The sequence below is a fragment of the Myotis lucifugus genome, unplaced genomic scaffold (genome assembly GCF_000147115.1).
Source record: "Myotis lucifugus unplaced genomic scaffold, Myoluc2.0 scaffold_51, whole genome shotgun sequence".
Classification (NCBI taxonomy): Eukaryota; Metazoa; Chordata; class Mammalia; order Chiroptera; family Vespertilionidae; genus Myotis; species Myotis lucifugus.
Window position 1 is genome coordinate 3,375,920 of NW_005871099.1, and position 20,699 is coordinate 3,396,618.

Genomic DNA, 20,699 nt, shown 5'->3' on the forward strand with positions numbered 1-20,699 from the left:
CTGCTGTGCTTTATTTGCCACCCTTCCCAAATAGCAGAATTATATTCCTGGGCTTACAAAGTCCCATATCTCTTAGTCCAGTCCTGGAAGAAGTGCAGCTGGGGATTTCAGTAGAGCTAAAATAAAAGCCAGTGTCCAGAACTTCTATCCCATGTTGCAGCTGGGTCCAGTTCAGTATTAGGCTAGTCGTAATCCATTAGTTCATCTGTCCATTGTGTGTGGAGTCCACCTTGTGGATGAATGCAGGGGAGCCAAGAGTCAAGCGCAACATGCCAAGAGGAATCGAGAGAGTGAGCTCCTTTGTTTGGGGACTGAAATATCCCAAATTTCACACCCTTGCAATGGCCATGCCTATTCTGGCCAATAACCTGTTCCCAGGTGTGACTGACAGGAAGCACCTTTCTGACATGACCCCACCTTTACTGAGCATGCATCTGTCTTACACCCTGTCCAATCCCTTCCCCCAGCAATCTGTGGGGAATAGACCCCTGCCTCCCTGGAGAGTGTAAAGCTTTAGCTTTCTGGCAAAGCTGCCCAAATGACATGCCCATCATATTTGGCCTTCGCCTTTGCCCCTTTCCTATTATTAATAACGAGGTTAATTACAACAGTATCGGCTGCACCATTATATCTTCCCACCAACAATGTGTAAGTGTTTTGAATTTGTCATATTCTTGCCAACACTTGTCTAGTTGAAAGACTTAAACATAAGATATGAAACTGTAAAACTCCTGGACTAAAACATAGGAAAAGCTTTATGACATTGTTCTTGGCAATGGTTTTATGTTACCAAAAGCACAGGCAACAAAAACAAAAATAAACAAGTGAGACTATGCAAAACTAAAATGCTTCTGCACAGTAAAGCAAGCAATCAACAGAGTGAAAGACATCCTACAGAACTGGAAAAAATATTTGAATGCCATATAACCAATAAGGAGCACATCTCTAAAATATATTTTAAAAATCCAGTAACAAAAAATACCAACTGTATAGGTTTTTAATCACTAGGGCTTTGAAGCTAGTTCTCATATTCCATGTGTCACAAAGTTTCTGAAGAAATCAGTTCATTCATTATTTATAAAGGACTTCTGTCAGTGAGGGCAGAAACACCTTTATCTGAGAGAGTTTTAGGAGACTTACCTTATTCTCATCTCCTCAATGTCCCCATGAACTGTTATCCACGTATTTCTCCTTTTTTTAGGAAATAATCCATTGGCCTTCAGCAAATGAATGCATTAAACAGATTCCTGATAATTTTCTAATTCCTAACCTATATTGCCATAGGTCAGGTTAAGCCCAGAGGACCCTGCTGCTATATATATTCATATTCCCAAAGAGCTGTTAGAAATTAAATGAGATAGTTTATGTAAATATGCCTAGCATTTTGGAAGTTCTCCAAAAATGTTAATTTTAATAGAGGAGGCCAATGTATTGTTTCCCTCCTGAAACATTTTTTAAAGATACACAAGGCAAGTGACTGTGAAATGTTAGATAAAAAGGATAATATGGAATCAAAACATCCATCTTGATCAGTTCTGTTCTTGCTCTGAGCAAAATAAATACATATTTAACATGGCGATTTTAAGCTTGTAAAATGTCCTGAAAACATTTCTGCACTCATAGTGTTTGTATGAATGTTGGAATCTCATCACCTTACAGCTCACGATTGGTAAAATCTAATACATTTTACATTTCCACGCTTTCATTTGAAATTCTCAAGAGTTTTTATGTTCTGAGCATTTTTGTTTTGAAATAAAGAGCATTAGTTACACCCTGAATAGATTACAAAATCCAACTTGCAATACATCTATAATATATATTTGATGGTTCCATGCTAACTTCTTTTTCATCATCCTTGTGATAAGTGAAAATGACTAAATCATATATCCAAGATGACTTCAGCCTATTTCTTTGGCTGGAAGGGAAACAAACCAACCTGCCAGAGAATATCAATGTTTCTGTTATGTTATTATGATGGATGTTAATCCTGAGGCTTCCCAGAAGTTTCCCTAGTTTTTACAGGATCTTCTCTGAAATTCTGATTCATAAAGTTAATGCATTAATTTAATAACCTAGATTTTTAATTCAAACATTTCTTCTATCTCACAGGCTTTTAATTCTAAATTCTGGTTCATAATTAGTTACTAGTTTGCAAGGGAGAATGATGGAAAACATGAATCATTTTATGCCACAAATGGATAATCACATGATATGCCATTTTCATCAAACTCTATTTTCTTATTTGAATGCACATAGAATAAGCGCCAAAAGGGTGTTGGGAACTGTAGAACACTGGATTCTCTGGCATGGCACTTTTTATGGCCTACTTGCATTGTTTCCTTTCTTAGTACTCTCAAATGTCAAGGGTATTTTGTTGATGATTATAAATTGTCTTGAGTCATACTATGTGACTCACAACAACAAAGCAGCAATGACAAGAAAAGCCAAGGTCTCTCTACAAAAGCACTGCTTGGCCATGTTGAAAGCTTTGTGAATTTAGAATGAAGATGGCAATTGCACTATAATTCACAGCTCTGCCTGAAGGTGCCAAGGAGCCATATCTCTCAACAGTTTTGAAATTCTTCAGATGTAAAACTCAAGGTTATTGTTGAGCAAATTAAATTAATCATAATACTTTGATTTCAAAAGGTATTAGATATCTATTTTGTAGTTTTATAGGAAGTGTACTCAATCATGTTAATGCCAGGCAAATTGGTAATGTGAAAACAGGAAAATGTAAGCAACTTTCACCTGTAGATAATAGTTCATAAATAGAGGTCTTTGTGAAAAAGCCTAAGCACATTTTCATGAAAAAGGGAAGTTGCTCAGCTTCCCATTTCATTTCCCTTCTGCATCCTGTTTATAAAAGAAAGAAAGAAGAAAAGCATTGCAAATGATTAATGCTGATTAATAGCTTAGTTATTAATGTTACTTGAGATTGTACAGATGAATCTCTCCTTTTGGGGGGAGAAATATTAGTTTATTTATGATTTTACTAAAAAAATAGTCCTTTCCCCAATTATTTAGATACTTTTTAAGAGATGCAGAACATATAAATGAAAAAGTTATGTAATTTTCTTTTATTAAAAAGTCGGGGCCCTAGCCAGTTTGGCTCAGTGATTGGAGTGTGGGTCTGTGGACTGAAGGGTCCCAGATTTGATTCTGGTCAAGGGCACATACATTGGTTGCAGGCTCCATGCCTGGCTCTGGTCTGGGTGCTTGCTGGAGGGAGGCCACCAATCCATGTGTCTCTCTCACATTGATGTTTCTTTCTCTCAGTCTCTTCCCCTACCTTCCACTCTGTCTAGAAATCAATGGGAAAAATATCCTCCAGTGAGAATTAACAACAACAAAAAAGTAGGGTACTGATAAATTACTACGGATTATAGAGTGAAAGTTGATTACACAGAAAAATCAAGAGAACTGACTTCTGAGCTGCTTGCAGATAGATTTCCCAGCTTCTCCCCTGGAAAAGACTGACATGTGTCAGGAGTTTAACTTGAACTGCTGTCCAGCTGGCCTGCAGCTCTTTATGTCATGCAATTTGGTGACAAAGGGCTTCCTGCTGGGATACCTGATCCAAAAGTAAAGAGAAGTCAACAAAACGAGTAATTAAATAGGTATTATTTGCACTGATTGTCCCTAAATTTAAAAGCAATGTTTATTGAATTAAAGCAAAAGTGGGGACAGTTGATTGCATAGTGTGCCAACATATTTTATGTAAATTTATTTTTTAAAATCATTCCTTTAACTAATTTGTAATTACATCTTGATGTGCATTTAATATTCTAAATCTTACATATTACCAATATGTCTTTAATTATATAAAAATTAATTTGTAGTTTTAAAACCTTTTTTTAGTTAATTTCATGTTCCAAAAATTGTTTGAGGGTCAAATAAAATACCTAATGAACATTGATAGTATCTAAGCAAACATACCATGCTGAATATATTTATCCAAATAGTATTTTGCTAATGTACTTGAGTGTGCTTCTTGACTTTTAGCTTTCTATCTTGGCTGCCCTCTAGTGAAATACACAGTAATGAAGACAGTGACTTGTTACACCCTTTCTTCATGCTGATGGCACCTTATATTCTGTACATTGTCACCCTGTGATTGTTATTTTTTTCTTTATATAATCTGCATTCCCCTTGGGCTTGCTGGCAGTAATTAGGGAGATTTGAAAAAGCACAGAGACCAATCTGGAGAAACTTCTTGCTTTGATTTCCTTTTGCTAACTGCAAACAATAGCATTTCAGAACCTCACCAGGAAGGAACATTGTGATTCAGAAGTTGAGAGGTTTGGGATTTAGTGTTTCCATATTATGGATGCTTCTCGTGTTTATCATCATATTTATTGACTATTCACAATTTAAAAATATGTAGTATGCTAACTTAATGTTACTAAATAAATATAGGGTATGCATTTCCTCTGGAGTTAGATAGACTTAGATTCAAATTCTATTTTGCTATTTCCTATGTAACTCTGAGAAATTGGCTTACCTTCCTGAACCTTTGTTTCCTTACCTATGAACTGTAATAATACACATCTCCTTAATATTTGAGGTGAGCAATTTAAGAGGTAGTATGCTTCCACATTAAATTATCAATAAATGGATATTATTTTCATTATTATTATTATTCATACCTTGTTTTACAAAAGATGGCTCTACAAAGATCAAGTTCAGTGCAGTTGTTTTCAGTATTTATGTGAGCATATAGATATTTTATGTATACAGTGGGGCCTTTACTTACGAGTGTCCCGACTAACGAGTTTTTCGAGATATGAGCCGTCTCTTAGCCGATTTTTTGCTTTGAGTTGCGAGCTAAAATTCGGGTTACGAGCCAGCTTCAGATACCCCACCGCTAGCTGGCACAGTGAACGTCACAGTGAACGCCACATCATCAGCCCAGCGTCACGTGTCTCACTCGTTCACTTTTTGATTTGACATACGAGTAATTTGAGTTACGAGCTCCGTCACGGAACGAATTAAACTCATAAGTTAAGGCCCCACTGTATGTTGTATCATGCTTTTCTCTACTGGGAAGAAAAATGGGTGCTGGTAATCTTAGGTTCTCTGTTCTCTTTACACTACAAAACACATTTCTTAAGAATTTCACTTAAAGTTTGGGTTAAAAATATAAAGAAATCTTAAAGAATGGTATTAGACTGTTATTTTCTGTGTGTACAAATATACTCATCAATTATGGAGATATATATATATATATATATATATATATATATATAGAGAGAGAGAGAGAGAGAGAGAGAGAGAGAGTGACTGTTTGAAGAATCCTTTTGTGTTTGCTAAGAAAATATTTTGAAGAACATGTCCTTCAAGCTTTGGTTATAGGAAGAAGTTTCTGTCTCAAAGCAAAAGTCTCATTTATTCTTTTCATCAGACAAGGAGAATAATGCTATGACCATGGTTTCCTTCTCTCACAGTCAGTCAGGAAACCCATGGCTGAATTTTCAATGCTTAATCACATAATTGCAGGTTCTTAACATATATCCTTTTTCTCCTGATAAGGTTTTTTAAACAATTATTGTGCTTGAAATATTTATTTTAACTGAGCTCTTTCGTACATGTTTTGTAGTTTCCTCTAAGAATGGAATCTTTTTCTTAAAACAATGATGCTTATTTGGAGTTTTAAAATCTCCATCAGAGCTTTTCAAATACAACATTTTGATATCCCTACACACAATCCAGTAACAAATCAATGACTTGTCAATTAAAAGTCAGTGAATGGCCATACAAACATCAGTGAACTGTTGTTAAAAGTTTTAAGTCATTGGAATTTGTAAAACTGATGTTTGTCACAAATAAATATATATTATACACATAGAGATCCAGCAATCCATTAACATCCTTTTACATAATTTGTCAGTTTTAGATACTAGAGTTCCGAGAGTTATTTAAAAAAGGATTGAAAAAAAAGTTAAAATAAGCAACTTGCAATTGAGCAATTATCTTAAATGTATGAAAATTTGAGTTTAAGTCTTTAGTGATTAAACTAACTTATAAGAAACAAAATCTACAAAGCAAATCTATATTTATTGTATGAATTCTGTGTAATTAATCACATGGTTGTCCAGCCTACTTTATTTTGTTTATACATGATTAGTTTGACTTTACTTTAGAAATTATAAGGACCCAGAATTTTTATGGAGGATACATCTAAGTCCTTTTCATGAATTCCTGGGGAAACTAGACTTTCTCATCATGGCATCATCAACACAAAGTAACTGGTGGCAACAGGCAGAATTTGGTTTACTTATCCCTTAAAGTGCTTGGTTGGCTGGTTCTACCAGTGTCAGTCTTTTCCAATACCTTTGACATCAAGAATGGCCTCTATGTGGGAATGGTGTTCTATTTGACCTAAAGTGTAAGTTTAGAGGAATCACAGGATCGATCGACAGTTTGAATGTAAGTGGGTAACTACCTGCATGTTCAGGTCATGAAAATCGACATAGGTGATCTGTGAGAAGACAGCGATGTTTCTCTATTATTAGTTTTAGCAAAGCATCCCAAAATAATAAACTGCTGCTGAATTATCAGTGCACCTGTTTTGATGATTCCTTAGTGGATTACAAAATGAGAATTAAAAAAACAAGACCAGGTAAATATCTGTGTGAAATTGGAAATGCCATGTCCACATACAATGCATTTGACTAAAGATTTATTTCAACTTTGAGGAACAAATGCTCTTTGGCCTTTCGGGTGGTTTTTAAAAGACTAGAGCAGTTTGTGATTTGATGTCATTTGAGATCATTGTTCCAGATTTAATTTCAAAGCTAGTAATTAATGCATCCTCCATCTCCAGAAAAAAAATTCCCGCAACAATAATTTTAAACTTGTCAGAAATCCTATAAAATATTTTTAAATTATGTAATAATATCTTACAAATTTGGGTTGCTACATTTAGCACATGAAAGTACAGGATGCCCAGTACATTTGAATTTCAGATAAACAAACATCATTTCTATAAGTTTGGAACATCCTTTTACTAAAAAAAATTATCTGAAATTAAAATTTAATTGGGTGCTATTTTATTTGGCAATGCTATAGTATAAATACCAATATTTTCTCAAGCTCTTACATGAAACTTCTTAGCTGAAGCTTTCTTAAACTTTCTAAATTTTTTAAGACCTGATTTCTGCTTTGAGCAATCTCTAAGCAATTTTTAAACAAAACTGGGCCAATTCCATAACTGTGATTTTTGTACATGTACTTGATCTTGACAGAAAAGGACATTACATATAGTGATATTTATCAGCTTTGATTAAACACATTTAGGTTTATCTTGTACTCTGAATATAATTTGAAAATTTTTGCTTTTTGAGTAAAATTTGGGTGGTAGCTTTTTTTGATCTGCTTTCATTTCACTTATTTCTCTGGGGTGTTTGTAGAGCTGCTATATTTTTACTAAACAAGTAAACCATGAAAGTAACCAAAATCCACAGCAGAGTGGAGGAAAGAACACAACCTTCTCATTTTGTGGAGAGGAAATTGTGTTTGCAGAGGTTAATTAGCTGCTAATATATTCTCTTCAGACTTCTCACCTGGCTATTGACTTTGAAATTTCTTGAGTCCTTAAATGTAAAATATTTTTCATACTGAGTTTCTCATGCACTAGGAAAGAAGTCAGTGTGATCAAAAGATGAATGCACTGATGTGTTCCTTTGTTCAGTAACACATCTGGAAGCACAGTTTAAAATGTAGACAACTCTCTAATTGTCTCGGCTTCTCTGCAATATTTATGCTCTCCACTGAAGTAACGCCTTGTGATTAGAATAACTTCATTTAAGCAAGTCCTTTAGTTGATCAGTTAATATGTTATCTCAATTTCTTATTTAAAACTACTTAAATTTTATTATTTATACTTAACCAAAATAAATATCTTTTTTACTTTTTATTCAATGTTTCAATTTTTTCTTATCCTATTTAATTTGTATAATTATATTACTGAAACAAGTATCTAAGTAATTGTACATTAAACTGTAACCTTCATCAAAATTGTGTAAAACAGTTATAAGGTAATTTATATGCTATATAATATTAATATTTGATATATATATATATATATACATATATATATATATATATCTTTAAAATTTACAAAGTTATTTCAGATAAATTATAGCATTAAATTATCACTGCAACCCTTTGAAGTTGGAGTTCTTTGTCCAGTTAATAAATGAGAAGACAAAACAATTTTGAATAGGTTAATTTGTTTGCTTGCTAACAGGCTAAGAATTGCACCAAAGAATAAAATTCAGATTTTTTAATTTGTCATTTAGTGCATTTGTATTGCATCATGCTGCCTCTGCTTGGTACAACTTTGTGTATAATATTTAGAAAAAATATAAAGGTTTTATTTAATACTCCCAAGAAAAATTTATATATTTTTTCTAAATAATTATACATTATGAAAATTAAAATGAATAATTTGTAAAAGTATGCCTGAAGAATTAAGCATGGTCCACAGAGTTCCTTTTCCTTCCTTTTTAAAAATTTGAGTGAAAGATGAAATGCAGTATACAACTGAACTAGGACTATGTTGAGAGTCTTGGATTCCTTGAGAACTTTTTTGAATTGCGGCGTCTATAATTAACACTTTAACAATTGTGAATGTTTTAATTAGAGTCAAGTTATATCTGAATCAATGAACAATTTGAATTTAGAAGCTCTTTGAAATACAACTTAATTAAATATAATTCCTAAAACTAGGCTAATGAAGTTCAAGCTATTAGGAATTTTTATTTGTTTTCAAAGCATTTATATATTATTCAGATGGAATGTCATGCTTTTTAAATTTTCAGAATTTATTTCATTTATTTTCTTCTGCAGTAGCCTTTTTTTTCTTTGTACTGTTAGTAAAATTATTTTTACAGAGAAGTGGAACAAATTTAAACTTTATCACCTGTAAAAAACACTCTGATTTCTATTAGTTTCAACACAAATGCATGGCATTTCATGATATTAATGAAAGATAGCAGTGGTTGATCTAGAGCAATTATTTTATGACATAATGGAGAGACTGCCAGATTGGTATGAATAAAGGGGTTGATTTAATCTAATATGAGGTTTTTATTTCAACACAGGCATCCTCAGAAATACAGTTATTATGTTTCAGAGATAAATGGATATACTTTGACTTGACCTTTTAAGATATAAAGAAAAATAATGATGTAGAAGTTCTTACACTTTTACATGTTTCTACAGAGATATTTCAGAGAGATTTCAGCTAAAAAAAGAAAGAAAGCTTTCTCTTTACCTTTCAGAATTGAAAGATGTCTAAGTTCTATTGGGTGTTCACTTGAGAAGAGAAGTAATCACAGACTTATTGTGAAAAATAGAGGAACACAGCTACTAGGTCTTCTGTGATCTAAAGCAAAAACTATTACTCAGTGAAAACATGAAACTATATAGGTGGAAAGATTCTAGACTATATTTGTCAACTAACTCATCATTTTACAGATGAGGAATCTATGCCTAAAAAAATTCACACTGCTAACTAGTCACTGCTTAAGCACATGTATTTGATTTAGCTATGCTCTCAGTAAATATCTCTAAAACACTCCCTATGTATCTATAGTAGATGTTGTGGGCTCCCTGCCCACATCTTCTGAACACACACACACACACACACACACACACACACACACTCCTCTAGCTTCCTACCCAAAGCATGTGCATATCTCTGTTTGAGGGCTTTCTCTGGTGGCAGGAATATGTGGAAGTGAACACTCCACACACACACACACACACACACACACACACACACACACACACACACACACACAGAGAGAGATTATTTGGTTGCCTTCCCAATGTGTCCCAAACCTTTTGATGTACATGGCATGGCTTTCTGTAGCAGTTTTAACTCATGCAGGCCCATATTCCACTTGCAATAAGCCATGCTCTAGCCAGATGCATTTGTTTTCTTGAGGTGAATGATGAATGGACACATTTACTAGACCTAGTCAGTATAAATTTAAAATTACAGTAATACATATAGAAAAATTTTCTGTGAAATTAATCTTTAGACTTAATTTTAATGTGTCCACATAAGTAAAAACTACTTTGTCAATTTTTTATGCATTCAGAAAACCTACTTTATTGTATAACAGACTTTAAGCTTCAATGGACACCCCTTCATTCAAATTAGTTTGTTATATTGAGGTTTTACTGTAGTTATGTTCTCATCATGCCACCAACAAAAATTAAAGTTCAAGCAAATACTATTAACTGTTAGTAATAGGAATCAGAATGGAAAAGAGCATTGTGGGGAGTGTGGTATTTGTATTAGTGCTGTCAGTTGTCAGAGTCAGAGACCACATTCTAACTAGCTTAAGAAAAGTAATAAATTATTGGTTCTATAACCAAGAAGCATGGAAATGGAGGGAATCTCTGGCACATCAGCTTTTAAGCAGCTTATCTTTCACGACCATAACTACTCCTGGAAAATGGAATATTTCGGGAAAAGTTATAGGGAAAAGTTATAAGTGGACAGATTCAGGCACCTGTAATGTCTCTCATTAGAGGAGTTGTATTGTCAGCCAAATGGAATCACATGATTGGAAGAAACAGTTTTTCAGATAGTAGCATTTCAAATAGAAGAAAATTTACCAAACAAAGCAAATCCACATGTTTGCTTATCCTAAGTTTTACACTGTGAGAACTGCTGACTTACTCTGCATGAGGGCTTGCTGTGTCATTTTCTCCATCAGAATTCCACAGTTTGGGTGTTGGGATGGATAAGCAAACTTTTGGTTTACTAAGGTTGGGCAGGAGTTAGTGAGGACTGATGTGTGAGAAGTGGGTTTGGAAAGAGTGCATAGAATCATGGAGAAGTTTGGAGCACAGCAACACGTGTAATGGACCGGATGCATATTGAGCCATCACTCACCTCCCATTTGCATTAGACTTCCTTAAAAATGTACCTCATCTAATTGATCCAATTAAAAATAATAACAGAAATTAATCATTTTATTTCTTCACTCTGGTACATGGAGTCTTTGAATAAATAACTTTAAATGAATTAAATAGACTCACAGCATACTAACTGACCTAAGGAAATAAGACTATAATAATTTTTTTGGATTCATATAAGTATCAGATAAAACTAACATAAATTCTATGGATAATACTGATTTTTCTTTTTCAATATATAAAATAATAGTTGGTAACATATACAGGTCACATATTGTGTGCCAGGCACTGTGCTAAACTTAATCAGTTGTGTTATTATCTCCTGGCACATAATATTCATGTAGGGTTGTCATATGTCTTCAGTCCATTAATCTGGTAACATTAATCTCTAGTTTGACTTGTGTCGGCCTTTCCTTTTCCTTTTTATCTTTATAAACAGTATACTCATACATTCTAAACCTCACACAAATGTAATGACACAAAAATATTTTTTTTCTCAAAGACTATTGTCTTCAATTTACTTCATCTACTTTTACTATCTTTGGAAACGTTCATTCCATTCACATTCTCCCCCCCCCATCTCACCCCTGCTCCCATGCATGCACACCCAACCACACTCACACCCGCACACGCACACTCACACAAGTTCCTGAGTTCTTTCCTTCACACAGGGCTACAGTGCTGCTGGTTAGCTCATCCCGTGTACCATGGTTTACTTGGGCACAGTGGTGTATGGTTACCAGGTCAAATTGGTACAAAGATATATTAACCACAAAATTTGAGTTATAAGTGATTTGAGCTAAATTATGGGGCTCTTTGTTGGTAGGAATTATTAACATAACTCATTTATAGATAAGACAATCCTTAATGTTTATCTGATTGACTTCATATTTGGAACTTAAGAGTGATTAAAAATGACCACAATAATAAGATCTAAACAAAATCTTTAGCAGACAATTCAGTTGCCTGAAATTTGTCAGGTGGTGGATCATTGTGCAGAGCCAAGGCTATTGCCAAGAAAAGAGCATTACTAAATTGGATGGGGCGTTAATCTCTATTTGAATTTTGAATGTGTCATATATTTCAGATGTTGGCTATAAAATCCTAATTTTCTGTTCCAATATTTAAATCATATTCCTGGCAGCATCTTACTTCCATGTAGAAGCTTTGTACTTACGCTTCGAATTTTTAACATCAACTATTCATCAGAGGCCAACTTTTATAGGCAAGTGGCATGCAAGGGACTGTCACTCAGAGTGCCATTTTAAAGATGGAATGGTCTATTTTGCCCAGATTTAATTTTTGACTCCCAGTAGACGCTGGGAAACTAAAGTAATTTATCTCTCAACTTGCTAGGGGATGTTTTAAATTTCAGTAAGCAGCAGTATTATATTAGCATAGACTATTTGGGTAAATTTGTTTGAAGGAGATAATAAATAACTAAACTACTTGGTTAAAATCAGAAATGAAACAATTTGTTCTTGTCATCTGGTGGTGCTTAAATTATGACAAATAGCTCTCCAAAGGTCTAACCCATCTACAAATCTCCTTTGAGGCCATTGCTGGCTTTATCCTGTCATAAGGCATGGAATACACTGAAATCCACTGAAAACTTCTGTGTTTGAGTTAGAAATAACTTCCAAGGTCATGTTTAATAATTTGCATAAAAAACATTTAGCCAGAAGTATGTCAAAGAAGATAACTCAATTTTATAATATGTGCCTGTGCTAATTAGTTGCTATGCTAATTAGTTGAAATATTAGAAGATACTGATATAACTATGTACTTTCTGGAGAAGGGACTGAGGGAATTTTGAGTAATAGGATAGATAAATGATTGAGAAACACACACATGCACATTTGCAAATACACATGCTTGAACTGATCAAAATGGGGAAACTTTTACAACTATCTGAAATTCTTAATTTTCACCTCTTTTGAAACCTAGGACAGTTGATTTATGTGGTCATGTCGTCCAATGACAAATAAGAGTTATTCTTCAATTTCAGCTACCTCAAGGTCTTGCCACATGTGAGTTGTGATGCGGGAACTTGCTCCTTATGGTTGGAGGGGATTCCTCATCTTTGTTTTCTAAACCAAGCACAGAGTGAAGTCGCCCAAGTTGTAGAATAATTGGGGACTGTCTCCCTCTGTTGGTCAAAAGATCCCAAAGTCTCTATAAGGGTAAAGGGAGAAGGAATGCAGCTCATTCTTTTCCTCTTCTTTAATTATACCCCCTCAGGACATATAGCTGTCTTTACACTGTTTCCTAATTTTGTTTTAGCACGAATTCATTTAAAAAATATTTTTATTTATTTCAGAGAGGAAAAGAGAGGGAGAGTGAGAAACATCAATGATGAGAAAGAATCAACAACAGTTGCCTCCTGCATGCCCCCCACTGGGGATTGAGCCTGCAACCTAGGCACATGCCCTAATATCCCAGTTCATAGGTCAACACTCAACGACTGAGACACACCAGCCAGACACACAGAATTTGTTTTAGCTAAAATCCATCCCTATAAAAACATCGGGACATAGAAACAGTGCTGACTCAGTGTGAATTGTCCAATATTCCTGAAAGTTGTCCTTTATCCCAACCTGGTTAAGATTGGTTCTGGATATATTTTGGTGCTTCCGTGATTTGAGTCATCTGATTTTATACTTATTTAGTTTAATGAAGCTTCACATTCTTTCTTTTTCATGTTAACAAGTAATTTAAAATACTTGTATTGAAAATAGTCTAAACAAATATGAATGGAACTACATCTATGTCTTGTTTCATTGGAAGAAATTTAGTTTTTAAAAATGCTTGTTATTTAGATTTTGAAATATTATTTGTAATATTAATTGTAGTAACACTTTGACCTTACATTTATGTGTTTTCCAATGTTGACTTTTTTGTATTTTCTTTTTCTTTTTTGATTTTTCAATTACAGTTACATTCATTATTACTTTGTATTAGTTCCAGGTGTACAGCTCAGTGGTTAGACAATCATATACTTTTCCAAAGTGTTCCCCTGATATTTCCAGCAGCCACCTGACACCATATGTAATTACAACAATATTATTCACTATATTCATTATGCTATACTTTACATCCTCATGACTATTTTATAACTACCAATTTGTACTTTTTAATCCCTTTACCAATCAAAACCTCTCTCCTTTGGCAATCATCAGTCTGTTCTCTGTATGTATGGGTTTCTTTTGGTGTGTTTGTTTCTTCTTTAAATTCCATGTATACGTGAAATTATATGGTATTTGTCTTTCTTGGACTGACTTATTTCACTTAGCATGATAGCCTCCAGGTTCATCCACATTGTTGCAAATGGTAAGATTTCATTCTTTCTCATGGCTTAGTAACATTCCTTTATATATATATATATATATATATATATATATATATATATATATATATATATATACCAGAGCTTTTTTATCTACTTATCTACTAATGGACACTTAGGCTGCCCACAAATCTTGACTATTGTAAATAATGCTACAATGAGCATAGGGGAGCATATATTATTTTGAATTAGTGTTTGGGTTTCTCCAGATATATACCCAGAAGTAGAATTGCTGGGTCATAAGGCAGTTCCATTTTTAGTTTTTTGCAGTAACTCAATATTGTTTTTCCACAGTGGCTGCACAAATCTGCATTACCATCAACAGAAGCTGCACACATCTTAATGTATATTCTTATATACAGAGCTAATATATATTTTTACATAGCAAAAGAGATAGTTATAAATGAAATTTATTTATAACTTTACAGTTTCACCAAATCATGTTTTTTTTTCCTCAAGCTTACATTTAAATTTTTTACTGAGCCAAATAATTCTGATACTATAAGCCACACTAAAACAAATCACTGCAATTTTCCATAAGAAAGTATGATTAATTGAGACTGGAAACTATTTTTATGTAGAAAAAATTTATATAAATTCAGTGCCCTGTGAATCTTTAAATTTTATAGTCAACCTGCCATGTAGATGGAATGGGGTGACAAATTAAATGCACAATTATCTTTTCTCCAAATTGTTACATGGATCTATCCTTGCTAACATTGATCAGTGGCGCTTGTCTTTTAGGTAAAATAAAGGACTAATGAAATGTGCATGCTATCCATGAAAGTTTTGAGGTTTGGGAAAGGAAAGTGTATTTATAAAAAATGTTTCTAGGCCAAAAGCAATGTCACATTTATTGGAGACGAAATTTTGTTGTTAGGCAGTGGAAGTGACACTATTGTTTTCCTTCACATTTATATTTTGACCGTGTAAGAAATTGACCTTGTATAAAAAAAGAGAGCTTTTTAAAAATAGAAATATGCCCTAGCTGGTTTAGTTCAGCGGACAGAGGGTCGGCCTACGGATTGAAGGGTCCCTGCTTCGATTCCAGTCAAGGGCACATGCCTGGGTTGCGGGCTCAATCCCCAGTAGGGGGCATGCAGGAGGCAGCCAATCAATGATTCTCTCTCATTATTGATGTTTCTATCTCTCTCCCTTTCTCTTTGAAATCAATAAAAAAGTAAATAAATAAAATAAAAGTAGAAATACAAATTACCCATTTTAGAAGGGGTATAAATATTTGACATGTAGTATTATTTTGTGATTTATGTGTTTTTCATAGTTCACATAAAAGAAAAAAGCCAGCTTTTTGAATTACATGTATTTCAAAGTCCCGAAAGACTTGTACAAATGTATGAAATTTAAATAAACTTGGCAATATACATTTTTCAATAACAGTTTTAGAAGCAATACAGAGGTTCTTAAAGAAGAGGTAATAGGGTTTTGTATAAAATATAGCACAGTAAAAGAGGGAAAGGCATTTGGAAATTCTCAAACCCAGTTTTCTGTATGTTAGTTTTTATTTTAATTTCCAGCACAGTTTATCTAAATACAATCAAAATACTTAGTTTGAGTGAAAACTAGCATTTCTTTATCATACTTAACCCTCCTTTGGGACTGTAGTTGATATTCTGAATTTCAAGTTTAAGAAATAAATTATCTTTATTTGTTATATGTGACGATGTGTGACACATAAGGAAAAAGCTTGCTAATAAATTTAGTCCTTTAATTCAAGTACCATGTACCAAGTGTAGTCCTAGACATGATTGGCTTTATATAATTAATCTGTATCCATTATTTTACCGAAAGTATAAGGGTAGGCATGTTTGCTTATATTGTGTCTCCCTTAAGAATGCTGAAAATGATATGGGTATATAAAGAGTGCTGAAAATGATGATACTGAACTGCATGAAATTTAATACAGTTTCAACACAGTTCAATTTTGAAATATAAGCAAGCAGTTGGAAGAAATAAAATCTAAATGAAGATAAACTTATTTGGTACTTTAACTTTTGATGGACTCCACATTTTAAATTGAAAATTGTCTCCTAAGGATAAATTACAGGGTTGCATGAGGGATCAATAAGCTAGTAATTAGATTTGGGTCTCAGGTGAATTCAGATGGTTATGATGAGTTCTGATTTTGTATTTTAACTTTGCTTCAAAACTAATGCTATAAGAAATGTTTCAGGAATTAGAACTTACATGCATGGTAAAAATCTCTAGCTACTTCATTATTTTAAAAATCATTTAATGGTAAGTTAAAAAGTGTTATTGACTCTATATGAAATACATTTGAACTCCTGGGTTTCATTCAGTGTTATGAATCATGATTTCATGTATTTGTCTAGATAGGGTTTGGTTTGGTTGTTTGGTCTTCAGAGACACCTATATTTTATGGTATGTTTCTTACATAAAAAGGAGGCAGGTTCTGTGACAAATAAATCTGGGAAACAAAACAAGATCTACTTTCCTCTTGGACATTTATAATATACATGCATACACTGAGGCTCTGTGAGGTCCTGCTGAAAACAGACAATTCTGTCTATTTTTATTCTAACGTCAAGACCATAGAATACTTTTGCCTATGTAACATTGATTATGGCTTGAAGAGGGGGGCCGGGGGGCATATTTTAAGAAATATTAATCTAGTCTATTTTTTCCAAGTAATTTCCTTCAAATATTTTTTGTACATTGTGTTTTCTTTTAATGGAATTTTATAGTATCCATATTTGTAATTAATTAAGAGGTACAGAAAAAAGCAATTTTTACATAGTACTCATGTTACTACTGGAGACAAACAGAAAATGGACTGTATTTTCAATCACTTCAGGAGAGGAAAGGAAATAGAAATGGATTATTTTTAAATTGCATGGTTCTAGCCTCTAAGACTCAAAGAAATGTCCAAAATTATAAGACAAAATTTATTCTTGAAGAGTCAACACACTTATTCACCACTTTGGTAGAAATGGAGAATATTAGCATTTTAGATAAATATGTATTTTTTTAAAGTCATAGTTTTAGCAAACGATTAAGCAACTTGTATTACATTTTTCTTGAATTATCTTATCATTTGTGGTTTAGGCTGTGTGTGTGTGTGTGTGTGTGTGTGTGTGTGATATTTATCTGCATTATTAAATTTTTATTTTTTCTTGACAAATTGTTCTCAGACTTACACTGAGATATTTTCCCTCAATGCAAAATGTGCTTTTCCAATCTCACTGATATAGTGTTTTAATATGTTCTTAGAAAATATTGGCTAATCTTTATGGATCTTCATGGAATATATTCTGAAAGGAATATTATGAGGGGTTTAATAATTAAAGTATAAATCAAATGTATTTAGTGTTTCATCTGTATATTTTTGTTTTTTCTCAAATTAATAAAGCATTCATTTTTATATTTTTTATAGAGTAATGAAGTTGTCTACTACAATGCAAAGGACGATCTGGATGTGAGTATTAACATTTTACATTAAATTCCAAGGTGAACTTAATTATACTGGGATGACTGATTTTTTAGAACAAGTTGACTTAGCAGGTTTAGTATTTCAGAAAATGCTCCATAGCAGAAGAAAAATGCCAATTAGACACAACAAGGTAATGATGAATTTTAGTGCTTATGTGATCTTTAACAACTTATTGTTGGTAACTTCCTAAGAAGAAATGCCATATGTTTCTCTGATCTGAACTCACACTGTACCCTGTTCAGACCTCGGTTCACTGCACTGACTTAAATTCTCTATACTCCATTAGCATTGTTGACAGAGATTGGATCCCATCCATCTCTATATCCTGGCTCCTGTCACCACAGTCACTAGGCATGTCTACTCTGGCCTTAACTGCATACACCAGGAAAAGCCATTTACTTCAGCTATAGTGTTAATGACATTCTGGATGCTGAGCAACCACTAGCCTGCCTGTTCAATCTTTGAAGCATATTATGTGCTTAATATGCCTTTAAAATAAATATCTCTAAAGTGCATGTTCAAATGACTTCAGAACATGATTATTTATTTTAGCTCAAATAAGTTACTTTATAATAATGAACAGATCTGGACAGATTAGGGACACACTGGGACAGATTAGGGACACATTTTCATTACTTAGATATGGTATAAACATTTATGAAATTATATACCAAAATTTACACATAAATCTTAAATTCTATTGTAGTTGATTTTTGTTATCAGAAAAAATATTTATATACACTTATTTTTTATCCAAAGTTTTTTGAGGGCCTCCTATAATTTAGGTATTCTTCTAAGAGCTTGGGGTGTATTAAAGAAAAGATTAAATAAGTATACTATAATTATTGTTTGTTCTCAGACTTTTTTATCTGAATCAAAAAAAATATTATTATAATATATATATATTGTGTGTATATATATATATATATATAGTTATTATAAGTGAACCTATTGAATTTGTCTTCCTTTTGACTTTTCCCATGCAAAAATGTCTCTAGTATTACTGTGGGTTATAATTATGCCTAGAACCAGGATACATTCTCTTTTTTAGGCCATGAGTTGAGCTATAGCAAATTAAATAAAAATCTCTTAATAGGAATTGATATCAACTATATTTGATATCAACTTTTAAATTTAAAACTTAAAAGTGATAGTTATCACTTAGATAAATTATTTTTCATTTGTTTATATATATAAATGTTTCAGAATAAGTGGTTAAGAGTGTTGTGTAGTGGAAAGAGCATTACAAAGGAATCAGAGACTTCCATGCCCCATCCAGCCCTAAAATTGTAGTCTCCCACAGGGCATTAAAACTATTTAAATTCAAACTGTTTCCCCACATTCTACAGCTGACTAGGTGATCCATAAGTTATTTCCGTTCTGCGTAGTCTTAGAATCCTGCTAAAATAGTCAAGTTTGCTGGAATTAGGCTGTTTCATGTAAAATTTTTGAGAATTTATAACGAACTATAAGATTGTTTCATACTTCATTAAAACTTTTTATGGAGATGTTCAAAGGGCTTTAATATTGGTCTTGTAAACCCTTAAACATTGAATAAAAATGAACCATATTTTATGATTAGCCTCTGGGTTTGGCTGTTACGTAGAAACCTAAAGTAATAGTGGTGAAAACAAGACAAAAGTTTATTCTTCTTTCATGTACCATTCTGTGTACAAGGCCTAACCTGGTAACTCAATCATCCAAGGCCCAGGGTCCTTCTCATGTTTTCTGCTCTCCTCAATATACTTTTTCATGTTGTGGCCCAAGCATGATGCTTCAGTATTCACAATGATTTTTGCATTCTAGATAACTGGAAGGAGACAAATGGCAATGGAGGCCATGCTCTTTGCCTTTAAGGGCATGTTCAGGTGCATACATCACTTCCATCTGCACCATGGTCCACAACTTAGTGACTCGTTTTGCCTATTTGCAGTAGAATATGGAATATAATCCACCCCTATCAGATAGGCATCTGCCCAAATAAAAATATGGGTTCTATTACTAAAGAGAGAGCAGGGAGAATACTAACTAGGAGATAATTAGTTTCTACGAATATCTTCAAATTACTCTTCTGACATATTAAAGTTAATGCCCAAAGTCTACCCAATCTTAGTGACGTCTATTATCTAATATAGTAAAATTCTTCAACTTGGAACTGAGGAAAAATTATTTTTACAGCAAAATGTTTATAAATTATGTGATATATTTTTTCTTAATGTTTTGATTACTATGATCAAATTGTTTTCTGCAATAGAAATATTTACAATCTTACAGTGAAAGGAAGTTAAGACATGTAAGTAAATGTGACACTTCGATATTCTATTTTAGAATTTTCAGTGGTTATAATTTTCTTAAAGACTTGCTTATCTGATGAAGTCACATTTCAGTGGATGATGAAATTTACTCACCCTAGCCAAAAGTTTTGCAATATAGGTTGATTTAATTGACTACCATACTCAAAACTTTATACATGTTGTGCTTGATTATTTTATATATTGAATTCTCACAAATCATAATGCCATCTCATTGTTCTGATTTGAATTGGCTTACCATCACTGTTCTTTTAGATGTATAATTTTCACAAATTCCACAGAGCCAGATGCATTATTAAAAATTGTGATGGGACATTATGTAATGTGCTTTTATACATCACTAATGTCTAATGAACAAACGAACTAATTGGAGTACTAAATATTGAAGCAACACTCTCAATTAATACATTTGTCCTCATATATTTGAATGATGCTATAAATATCTGAGATGTAAATAAAGTTTCTATTTTAAGTATTATACCTCCTATAGGAGTCTAAAAAGATTGTAAATCTCTAGCCTATCATTTATAAGTTTTCCCCCAGTTCTGCATTAGCAAGAGCATATTTGTTTATCCAGGACCACTTCTGGTAGAAGAGTGGTCATTTCTATATTTCCCAACTCTCTTACATAGGT

The 20,699-nt window shown here is 33.1% G+C and overlaps 1 protein-coding gene across 1 annotated transcript in view; it reads left to right on the plus strand.

The window, feature by feature from the left end:
• Positions 1-20,699, plus strand: part of CACNA2D1 (calcium voltage-gated channel auxiliary subunit alpha2delta 1) — a 377,680-nt gene that overhangs the window by 208,912 nt on the left and 148,069 nt on the right. Inside the window, 1 exon segment of the mRNA XM_023753781.1 lies at positions 17,697-17,738. Coding sequence (XP_023609549.1) covers positions 17,697-17,738 — 42 coding nt within the window.